This window comes from Gadus macrocephalus, chromosome 3, assembly GCF_031168955.1.
Source record: "Gadus macrocephalus chromosome 3, ASM3116895v1".
In the NCBI taxonomy this organism is placed as follows: Eukaryota; Metazoa; Chordata; class Actinopteri; order Gadiformes; family Gadidae; genus Gadus; species Gadus macrocephalus.
Genome location: NC_082384.1, coordinates 22,618,229 through 22,630,574, shown reverse-complemented (window position 1 = coordinate 22,630,574; position 12,346 = coordinate 22,618,229). Strand labels below are relative to the sequence as shown.

At 44.9% G+C, this 12,346-nt stretch overlaps 1 protein-coding gene across 2 annotated transcripts; it reads left to right on the top strand.

Annotated features, from left to right (window-relative positions):
* Positions 1-2,986: 2,986 nt before the first annotated feature.
* LOC132454598 (E3 ubiquitin-protein ligase Midline-1-like) lies at positions 2,987-11,112 on the top strand. Of its 2 annotated transcripts, none has more exons than XM_060048073.1 (5): positions 2,987-3,191; positions 6,321-6,392; positions 7,011-7,061; positions 7,318-7,623; positions 9,770-11,112. In XM_060048073.1, exons 1-5 carry the CDS (start codon positions 3,101-3,103, stop codon positions 10,324-10,326), a joined length of 1,077 nt encoding a protein of 358 aa, XP_059904056.1. In that variant the 5' UTR covers positions 2,987-3,100; the 3' UTR covers positions 10,327-11,112. The 2 variants fall into 2 exon arrangements, with proteins under 2 accessions (XP_059904056.1, XP_059904054.1); XM_060048071.1 differs by lacking the exon at positions 2,987-3,191 and adding an exon at positions 3,205-4,313.
* The last annotated feature ends 1,234 nt before the right edge of the window (positions 11,113-12,346 follow it).

The window sequence follows — 12,346 nt, the reverse complement described above, 5'->3', positions numbered from 1 at the left end:
ATAGCCTACACAGATATCTATATCATATAATATATATTATCACGGCCAAAAGCTGTGTGAGCCGATATTATGAATCTCAAACGACCGCGTTGGGTTCTCCGACGTTCCTGGTTCTTCAACGTCCACATCAATGTGAATACACACACTGTAACGCAAGTGTTTCTTGTCGGTTCTTTGACGTGTCTTGTATTTCCACAACGAGACTGTCGTGGGGGTTATCTGAGCCATGGTTGAGAAGGAATTGGGGGAAAGGAACTTTGATTTGACTCGCTGAAGTACATGAACTGCGACATGCCGCCGGTTGCCGCGAGGCACCATCGCCCGGCAGCGGGCAGCCGGCAGCAGGCAGCGCGCGGTTCAGTCGACTTCAGGTTGATGTGAAAGTGGAAGAACCAGAGACGTCGCAGAACCCGACAAAGTCGTTTGTGATTCATAATATCGTCTGGAGGCGCACACAATATGTTATATGATATAGATATCTATGTATATGATATTATTTAGATATAGAGCTCCAGGACTGTAACGCAAGTGTTGTACACTTCCTTGTTATTTGGATAACCGTTCTGCTGTTGGTGTGACGTCGGACTCTCGTATCTGGTATTTCTACAACGAGACTCGTATTGGGGGTTATCTCAGCCAAGGTTGAGAATGAATTGGGGGAAGGAACTTTGGCTTTGACTCCCTCAAGAACATGAACCACGACAAGGAGGAGAAAGGGATCTTTGCCGGGCAGCGCTTATGCACCTCCGCCGGTGGTCCCTCAGCGGGGCTCAAGCGGGAGACATTCGCCGCCAACAATCCCTTTCTCCTCCATGTCGTGGTTCATGTTCTTGAGGCAGTCAAAGCCAAAGTTCCTTCCCCCCAATTCATTCTCAACCTTGGCTGAGATAACCCCCAATACGAGTCTCGTTGTAGAAATACCAGACGTGTTATGCGCCATCACACCAACAGCAGAACGGTTATCCAAATAACAAGGAAGTGTACAACACTTGCGTTACAGTCCTGGAGCTCTATATCTAAATAATATCATATGATACATAGATATCTATATCATATAACATATTGTGTGCGCCTCCAGACGATATTATGAATCACAAACGACTTTGTCGGGTTCTGCGACGTCTCTGGTTCTTCCACATCAACCTGAAGTCGACTGAACCGCGCGCTGCCTGCGGCCGGCTGCCCGCTGCCGGGCGATGGTGCCTCGCGGCAACCGGCGGCATGTCGCAGTTCATGTACTTCAGCGAGTCAAACCAAAGTTCCTTTCCCCCAATTCCTTCTCAACCATGGCTTAGATAACCCCCACGACAGTCTCGTTGTGGAAATTCAAGACACGTCAAAGAACCGACAAGAAACACTTGCGTTACAGTGTGTGTATTCACACACACATACACACACACACACATGTGGCGCTCGCACGGTCGAGTCTCATTGGCGGGCCAACGTCTCTGGGCGGGCCAGGCAGAGTAAGGGGAGGAGCTGAGATTCCTCATGACGTCATGAGCACAGATTTCCAAATCAGCGCGCTTGAGCCTCCGTTTTTTCAAAGGCGAGCAGAACAGCTAGTGCTCGTTTTACACCAAACGCAAGTTTTAGCCACTGGGGGACCATAGGCAGGCTAGGGGAACTCATATTTATGTTAGAAAACCTCATAAATTGAGATTTTCATGTCATGGGACCTTTAAGAAAAATGCAAAAATAATAATTACAAAACGACATAAACTACAACATTTGTCAGTACTACGGTAACACGTTAACACTTTACAATAAGGTACGCGAAAACGTGGGTAGTTACTGAGGAACAAATGAGTAACGAATGATGAACGACCAGGGCCCCAACTGGGGCCCTAACTGGGGCCCTAAGTGACAGTTATAATGGGGCCACTCACACTAGGGCCGCGGTGCCCGAGCTCATTTGCATACTAAAGTCTAGATCGTTTGGCTAGTGTGACCACGCCATCTGTATTCCAGCATGGAACAGCCCCTTGGCCACGGCACACTTGGGAGAGGTGTGCCGTGGCCAAAGTACAGATGCTAATGAGATGACACGCGCAGACGCAACGTGAGCTGGATGACGTAGTCCTTGCGCGACCCTTCTTTCTTTATAGGTCCATGCCCTTCTTCCCATCAACAATCATTTTAAACAATGGCGGCAAGCGGTTCACGAGTGGATTTACGTTGGTGCGATAGTGAAGTCGAGGGTTTACTTGAAAATTGTGCCAACGACAGCGTTCACGTTGTTGTTCTCCATCGTTGTTATGGCGGCGAGGACGCTTGGTGATGACGTATTTATCGTATTACGACGTGATGACGTATGTATGAAGGAGCAATCGTGCCCAGGCCACGGCCTTTGGGAGCAGTGTGACCACGGGCCAGCGGGGGGAGTGGGGAGGGGGGGATTCGTGCTGAATCTTCCTGCAGCACGGAACAGGCAAACTTGCCTAGTGTGAGTGCGCCCTGAGGCCGCACTCACACTAGGCATAAAGATGGTGGTTTGCGTGGTAAAAGTGGTTTGCGTGGATGTTAATTCCCTGTGAGCAGAAGAGATAGGCTTCACAGAAATGATATGCATCAGAGTTAACATCAACTACTGGAACAACCAACACTGCTTTTAGACCACACACACAATCTCTCTCTCTCTCTCTCTCTCTCTCTCTCTCTCTCTCTCTCTCTCTCTCTCTCTCTCTCTCTCTCTCACACGCGTGCTCACTCACTCACTCACTCACTCACTCACTCACTCACTCACTCACTCACCCCCCCCCCCCCCACACACACACCCACACTCACACACAGACAATGTTTGCAAAACACACTAATTCTGCCGTTCCCATAATGAGGGACGCTATCTGCTATATTCTACCTATGTATGTTGTCTCTTTAGAAAAAATGTTTGGTTGTGTTTGCATGCATCCGTGAGTCTGTGTGTCAAATGAGGACATCTGATAAGAGTAGAAGAAAAACTGTCACTTCCTGACACTGATTATATCAGATTGCAGGCTGATTACTGGTCAGAATAAAAACGTGTGACGGGATTTTTCCAACTGATAAAGCAGAGCTGACTCCTGAGAGCAGAAGCATTGAAAGCTGTCAGAGAGGAACCATGGTCACCATCTCTGAACCGGACCCTGGACTCTCTGAGGAACCTGAGGACACGTCTTTGGACCAGAGGGAGCACAGGAAGAGAAGATTTGGTAGGTGCCATGATCCAGTAAAAAAAGTGTTTTCATCTGCATACATTTAAAATGTACTTTTAGAAAAAGTTATTAACCAAAGGGACCAACCTGATGAACCAGCGACCGTATAGACTGATTTATTCTCCTAAATAACGACATGTGTGTGTTCAAGACCAAAAGCTCACATTTACCTTACTTGACTTGTGATTACGCCCATGAGTTACAGACTATTGCTAGGCATCTCAAGTAGTTGTGTGTTTCATGATATATGTTTGTTATATACGTGGAACAGAGTGCAGAGTAACTTTAGGCAGCAGAACACAAGTTTAGTTTTTCATTACTTAATATTAATTAATATTGGTAGTGCAAAGTGACATTAGAGTGACAATGGTTTATTTAATCAACAATTTTGTGTTTTATTAATGGCTGCTCTGAAGTGAAGTGAACTGAAGTGATATCAGGTGTACTCACGTGTCAAATTAATTACATATCCTCATATTTTTCTGCATGGGCCGATGTGAAAGACCCTGGTGACACGCAGGCCACATGTTGTGCCCCCTTGATTACTGTGTGTGTACGTATGTATTTCTGTGTGTATTACTGTGTGTATATCTCAATAATGAGGGAATAATAACATGTATGCTATAGACCATTACTTGTTCTGCTTAAGTGTGTTCTAAACTCAACACAAGAGCCACAGTACCAGTCATCACTTACTGAGGTGTTCTCAGTTGAGGTCTTCAGGTGTTTCTTCAAGACGGTGAGGGATTCTGCAGACCGTAGAGAGTCTGGACTGTGAATGATAGCCACGCAATATGAATATATCTGTGTGAACATTACTCTGTGTCCGTGTGTGTGTGCTTGAGTGAGTCTGTGTGTCAAATTAAGGCATCTGATAAGAGCAGAAGAAAAACATTTCCTGACACTGATGGTATCAGATTGCAAGCTGATAATTGGTCAGAATTAAAACCCCTGACATTGTTTTTCCAGCTGATAGAGCAATGAAGAAGGCTAAGTTCAGAAGCCGTGGAAGCCCTCAGAGAGCACCCATGGTCACCATCTCTGAACCGGACCCTGGACCCTCTGAGGAACCTGAGAACACGTCTTTGAACCGGGAGGAGACCATAAAGCGAAGATTTGGTAGGTGCCCCTTTTTAGAGAATTTAAAGGTCCCATTGCATGCTACTTATGGATACTTTAATATAGATATTAGTGGGCCCCTAACACAGTATTTTAAGTCGTTCCCGAAATTCAGCTATGGTGCAGAATTACAGCCACTACGAGCCAGTCGCACATTGAGCTATCCCCAAACGGGCCGTTTCGGTGTCTGTAGATTTAATGCAAATGAGGAGGAGAGAGGCGGGTCAAGGAGGAGGGTGGGGGTGTGGCCCTGAGCAGCTTGCGACCACGGTACCATGCGCTCTGTTTACAGTGGATGTATCACAATGGCGAGGCGCACACAGCCTTTGGCCGTGTTCTGTAAATATTCTAGAATACTCCGGGTTAGGGTTAGGGTTAGGGTTGAAGCTCGGGAGTCCTGGAGCTCTCTATCTAAATAATATCATATTATACATAGATATCTATATCACATAATAGATATTATCACGGCCAAAAGCTGTGTGCGCCTCCAGACGATATTATGAATCTCAAACGACTGTGTCGGGTTCTCCGACGTCTCTGGTTCTTCAGCGTCCAAATCAATCTGAAGTAGACTGAACCACTACATGGAGTAGAAAGGGATTTTTGACCGCAATTGTCTCCCACCGGAGCCTCACCACCTCGCCTCCTACAGCGGGCAGCGCCGAGGCGGTGGGACCTCGGCAGCGGGAAGCGGGAAGCGGGGCTCAAGCGGGAGACAATCGTGGGCAACAATCCCCTTCTCCTCCATGTCGTGGTTCATGTACTTCAGGGCGTCAAAGCCAAAGTTCCTTTCCCCCAATTCCCACTCAACCATGGCTGTGATACCCCCCACTACGAGTCTCGTTGTGGAAAGACCAGCGACGAGAGTCCGACGTGTTATGCGCCATAACACCAACAGCAGAGCGGTTATCCAAATAACAAAGAAGTGTACAACACTTGCGTTACAGTCCTGGAGCTCTATATCTAAATAATATCATGTAATCCATTGATATCTATATCATATACTACATATTATCACGGCCAAAAGCTGTGTGCGCCTCCAGACGATATTATGAATCATAAACGACTGCGTCGGGTTCTACGTCTCTGGTTCTTCCACTTCAACATCAATCTGAAGTAGACTGATCCTGCCTGCTGCCGGCTGCCGGCTGCCGGGTCCCGGGCGGTGGTGCCTCGCGGCGGTGGTGCCTCGCGGCGGTCATAGCTCATTGTCTCATTGGCGGGCCAAATTCTCTGGGCGGGCAAGGCAGTGAAAGGGGAGGTAATTTGGCCCCTTATGACGACATATGGGGCCACATTCCAAATCAGCGCGTGTTACGGCCACATTGGCCTTTCAGTAGTCATTGTGTGTGTGTGCTACTTGTTTTGTCTGCCCTTTGCTCTCATAGGCCTGGTCCCGCATGTTCCAGGATGGGGGTGTGCCCGCGTCCGGGGCGTGTCCCCCAAACCGGATAAAAGTGGGCCTGGCCTCCGAGAGACGGCGGCGGGAGATTTGATTTGTGTTTTGCTCTGATTGTCAAGACCAATTTTGATTGATGCTTTCCACGCAATTAACACCAGAAACGTGGATTGTCGCACTGTTTCCTGGCTCGTTTCTTTGTTACGTCTGAGCCGCGTAACAGTGCGCCTGAGCTTCCATTTCTTCAAAGGCGAGCAGGATACCTAGTGCTCGTATTACACCAAACGCAAGTTTTAGCCACTTGGGGACGATAGCCAGATATGGGGTACTCATATTAATGTTAGAAAACCTCATAAAGTGAGATTTTCATGCCATGGGACCTTTAAAATAAATAATCCAGTCCAAAAGAATTATCCAAAAAAGTATGTATTCCTCCAAATACATTTAAGATTTATGTTTAGAAAACTTTTTTAGCCAAAGTGACCGTGTGTGTGTATGTGTGTGTGTGTGTGTGTGTGTGTGTGTGTGTGTGTGTGTGTGTGTGTGTGTGTGTGTGTGTGTGTGTGTGTGTGTGTGTGTGTGTGTGTGTCTGTCCTACTACTGAACAGCTCTATGGTTGCTCATCACTGTCATTGTGAGCCTCGGACTGCTGAGTATTGTCCTCATCTCCCTGCACTTCAGTGAGTCTAAATCACATCATTCTATAGAATTACAATCAAGTGTGGAACACCCTCCGGGTCAAATCTTCTGATATACAATATGCGGCGTACTTTAAATGATTATGCTTGCTTCATAAAGTAAGGAGGAAATTCTTATGCTTGCTTCATAAAATAAGGAGGAAATTATTATGCTTGCTTCATAACGTAATAGGTGAACCAAATTGTTATCGTTGTAACATTATAGGCAAATTGTTATTATATTATGTGCTCAGAAATTTTTTACATTATCGACTGGGGTTTCCACATTATTGCTATTGGTTTAACATTACAACTAGAGGTTGAGCGTGCGCAACGCACGCGCGGAAACTCTAGTTGTAATAATAGCAATGATAATGATCATTATTGTTTTTGTTAGAATTGGTGTTAATAATATGAATGATTGTAATAATAGCAACGATAATGATATTGATAATTATAGTTTTTGCTATTTTAATTAGTATTAACATTAATAATGATAACATGTTTTCTTGCAGGGGGGATGGACTTTGTGTTTGGTTGGCTGTGGGACCTGTGATGTTTAGAGACAATGTCGTTCTGTTTTAGAGCTCATTTCTTCTGTACTCCTCTGTCCTGTTCTAGACTCACCGTCACCTTGGAGGGAGGGGAGAGAGCACTTACTGGATGAACTCGGTGAGGGTTTTATCCAAGTTATTAAACAAATTGCATTATTAACATTTATTTCAAGAACACCCTCTGCTTTTGGGATTTATGTCTGAACATCCCCTCTTCATTATATCTTCAGTTTATATATTGTCAGACCTCCTTTCCTTCTTTAAGAGTTGAAAAGTTGTTGGATGTGTTTAGGTCTACTAAGGTAAGGTTTCTATTGTGGTCTACTAAGGTCAGGTTTATATTGTGGTCTACCAAGGTCCGGTTTCTATTTCAGTGACGCCCACGGAGGAGGAGGAGGAGTCTCCCAGCATCACAGAGTTCTACTCCTCTACCCACGTGTTGCCCGGGCGCCAAACGGCCCGCTACACCTGCCACGCCGGCGGAACGCCGGAGCCCACCGTCGAGTGGCTCCACAACGGCAGGCCCCTGGAGAGGAACGGCACAGACGACCATTCAGAGGCCTGGGTGGAGAGGGGCTTCCTCTTCGTCAGAGGTGTGAGGTATGGCGTGAACACGGTCTGCTGCATGGCGAGCAACAGCGCTGGCACGGCCAATCACACTGCTGAGCTGCTTGTCTTTGGTAAGTTCTGGATCCAAGAATTGTTTATATATTCATAACATTGTTGTTGATGTTTTCATAACGTTGTTGTAGAGTTGTGTGTATAAATATATTATACATATATACATATATAGATATATATTTGTGTATATATATGTTTGTGTGTGTGTGTTTGTGTGTGTGTGTGTGTGTGTGTGTGTCACACTACATGTTTATAAGTGTACTTTTTTTTATAGTCACTTGTGTCATCCCCTGCTTTACGCAAAACGTAGCAAACCCAAAACAGTGATATGAACCGAACCACGAATTCTGCGAACGGTTCCCTAGTTTTTGTGGATGTCATGACGTGCAAGAGGTGTTTTTTTAAGTCCATCGATGTTCAGCTTCTACCGGAAGCAGACAACCAGCCACGTATGTTGTCCAATTGAACCTAGCCTCAAACCACAGACTCGTTCTCAAGAACAACACAAACTATAACTCAGACGTGCAAACTTAATGGACAATGTAAGGAAAGTGAAATAGGACAGGAATAGGAACTAGAAATCGTACAATTATTGAAGAAATGGTACTTGTACTGCCATTACACGCTTATGTGTGTGTATATTAATATGTTTGTTTATGTATGTGGATGTATGTTTACGTATGTGAACGTATGTTTATGTATGTGTGCCTATATTTATAAGTATGTTTATGTCTGTATGTGTACTAATGTGTACGTATGTCTGAGTATGTATGTTTAGCTATGTGTACTAGGGCCCGACCGATATTGATTTTTGAGTGCCGATGCCGATTATTTTCAGAGAAAAATTACGATTACGATTTAATCTGCCGATTAAAAACAAAAACAAAAAAAGCATATAAAACATAGTTTTTTTATACCTTAAATATACTTTAAACACTTTTGACGAATATGTGAATTGAATGCAGAACCTTTGAGTGTTTTAGAATACATTTACAGTAAAAAATTAGTGTAATTTAAAATGTAAAATAAATAACTAACTCCTAATGTGCTGCGCTTGTGAGCAGTGACTAACACGTGCGTGCTGAGCAGTATGGTCTCACCGTTAGAGTCTACAGTATAACAAATTAACATGGCCTGGGACCTAAAGTAAAACAGGCACAACATGCTCAAACAACGCGTCTTGTGTTCATTGGTGAGGTGAGCGCGCAGCTGCCTGAGCGAGCGTGCTTTCATGTTGTACGGTAAAATTCAATCGCCTCTTTTTTACTCCAGCTAAAGTTGTTAGTTAGCTAGGCGAGTAGGAGCGCAATCTGCAGGATACTAAGCGCAATAACATTTCTAAAAAAAAAAAAAAAAAAAAAAAAAATCGGTTGTAATCTGCGTCTTTTTGGCAGATGTCGATTATTTTCAAAAAGGCTATAATCGGCCGATTAAATCGGCAGGCCGATGAATCGGTCAGGCCCTAATGTGTACTTATGAATACGTATTCATGGATACATATGAGTATCTTTTTGTATGTATCGTTACATTACCACGTATCTATACGTATGTCTGTGAGTATGTATAGTTATGTTTAGCTATGTGTACCTATGTATTTTTACATATGTATGTATCTATGTATGAGTATGTATATGCATTTGTATGTGTACTTATGTATTTATGTATGCTTGTATCCAGCCTGTATGTGAGCTCAGCTTGTTCAGTCTGTTGTGTACACAGATGTCACTTTGAAGGTTGGGTGCAATGTATGTGTATAGGGAAATCCAAAAGTTTAATATCTTGGAAGATATTACAAATATTGTTTAGATATTTCATGTGAGTGATAAGCTCATTTTACCGAAAATGTTAATGTAGTATAATTATTGAGGGAGTAAATGCACTTTATACATTCGTCCTCGTTTCAATGTTTTCATTGGGACAGCCACTCACACACACATGAGATTTCCAATTAACTTTAATTGTAATTATCATAAACACAATATGTACAATTGCTTAGAAAATATACAGCACATGATTCCACTATAGAATTTTTTTTGTCTTTCTATTTTAATGTTTGAAGAAGAGAGAACGACCAAAAAAAGAGTCTGAAAGAGAATAAAAGGAAGAAGAACGCAGGAGAACAGTACTATTGATGATGATGATGATGACGATGATGATGACAATGAAGAATGGTTCAGCAGCTCATCATGTCTTGTTCTCCCTCAGATGCCTGTGAACTCACACTGGACCCGAACGTGAGGAACAGCTTCCTCTCTCTGTCTGAGGACAACAGGAACGTCACGCTGGTTGAAGAGGCCCGGTCGTTCCTGGATCACCCAGAGAGATTTGACTCCCTGCTCGAGGTGTTGGGTAGAGAAGCTCTGAGTGGCCCCTGTTACTGGGAGGTAGAGTGGAAAGGACGTGTTGATATAGGAGTGGCATACAGAATAGTCCCAAGGCAAGGGGTGGGTCGTGGAAGACAGCGTGGAGGGAACAAGTCCTGGATTCTTTATTGTCGTTACGATCGTTACACTGCGGTGCACAACGGTGAAACAGCCATACCTCTCCCCCCCGCGGGCTCTACCAGAGTGGGAGTGTATCTGGACCGGCCTGCTGGCACTCTGTCCTTCTACAGAGTGTCCCCAGGTGGAGGAGGGTCGTCAGACACACTGACACACATCCACACCTTCCAGGCCTCTTTCACCAGGGACCTCATCCCTGGGATTTGGTTAAGGTGGGAGTTGGGGGTCGGTGGTGCCTCAGCGTCTCTGTATCGGTTGTAGAAGAAGAACGGACGGATGGGTGAACGGGCGCACACACACACACACACACACACACACACACACACACACACACACACACACACACACACACACACACACACACACACACACACACACACACACACACACACACACACACACTAGTTAGAGTATTTGAGGCTTTTGATGAAGGGGCTTTGGATGCCTGAGAGGACTGATGACTGTCTCTGTGGCAGTTATAGTCTCTGTCTCTCTCTCTCTTTCTCTCTCTTTCTTTCTCCTTCCCGCTTCCTGTCTCTCTTTGTTTCTGTATCTATCTCTTGTTTTCTCTCTCTCTCTCTCTCTCTCTCTCTCTCTCTCTCTCTCTCTCTCTCTCTCTCTCTCTCTCTCTCTCTCTCTCTCTCTCTCTCTCTCTCTCTCTCTCTCTCTCTCTCTCTCTCTTTCCCTCTCTCTCTCTTCTGGAAAGTATAGCATGATAAACCACGAAAAGACTTTTAAGACATAGTTAGATAAGCACATTTATTATTTGAAATGTATATAAAATACCTATTGATGGTAAATGTTTGTATATTTTCAGACAACACAAGTTTAGGTCTTACGGGCTCTGATATCATCATTTGTGTCATAATCCTGATTTACACCTGATTTAAAGCAGATTTTATATTTTATTCATAATAACCAAGAGGTCTATGGGATATGGTTGCATGTTGTAAATTACTTTAGACTGAATCTTGATTTTTTGTGTTCTGTTGGGAACCAAACGGCCGCAGAACATGTTCAGTTATTAAAGATACGTGCACACCTGTTGATAATTTGTAAAGTCTGCTACTTTTATTGTTTTAGTCCTCATTGTGTCCATGTAAGGGACTATTTTTCTGTTGTATTTGTTAATGAAGCATAATTGCAATAAACAACTCAGTGTATCTAACTGAATGTTCTCGTGTGTTCAGCCGATGATTTCTCATTTTATTAGTAAATAATGCTTACATAAGTGCCTTAATAATAATAATATATTAATCAGAAATTATAAATAAAACAACAAATGTTTTTCTGTCATTATACTCGGACCTCCTCCCTGGGTTTTGGTTAGGGGAGGGGGTGGTGCTTCTGTCTGTGTACGTTGTAAAAAGAAACCACAGACAGCTGGACACACACTCTCTATCTCTCTTTCTCTCTCACCGTCTCTCCCTCCCCGTCTCTCTCTCCCCCCCTCTCCCTCTCCCCCCCAGTCTCCCTCTCCCCCCAGTCTCCCTCTCCCCCCCATCTCCCTCTCCCCCCCATCTCTCTCTCCCCCCCATCTCCCTCCCACCCATCTCCCTCTCCCCCCCACCCCCCCGTCTCCCTCTCCCCCCCTCACCCCCCCGTCTCCCGCCTCCCTCTCCCCGCTGTCTCCATCCTCCCCCCTCTCCCCCCCATCACCCTCTCCCCCCCGTCTCCCTCTCCCTCCCCCCTTGTCTTCTCCCCCCCGTCTCCCTCTCCCCCCCCTCCCCCCATCTCCCCCTCCTCCCCCCCGTGGTACATGTCGCAGTTCATGTACTTCAGGGAGTCCACCTCGGTGAATCCACCTCGGTGCAGTTCACCTTCTGGCCAACAGGATTAGGGTGAGGGAGTCACAGGTGTGTGTGTGTGTGTGTGTGTGTGTGTGTGTGTGTGGTGGAGGTGTTTGAATGGTTGAAGAGCCCTTTGGTGCTCCACACACACCACAAGAAGCAGGCGAAAAGAGAAAGAGACCCAACACGAACCCAACCCCATTAAATGAACACAAGACATAATGAAAGGTTCATTCAAGGTAGGTTTGTACAACCTAATTCATCCTTTCACCACAGTGACTGAATTAGATTTCCCGGTAACACTTTACAATAAGGTACGCAAAAACGTGGGTAGTTACTGAGGAACGAATGAGTAACGAATGATGAATGACCAGGGCCCTAAGTGGGGCCCTAAAGGGGCCCTAAGTGATTCAGTAACTACTGAGGAGTTACTTGTAAACAGATTAGGGGACTACTGTATTCATTACTGAGTAACTAATGATGAACAACTG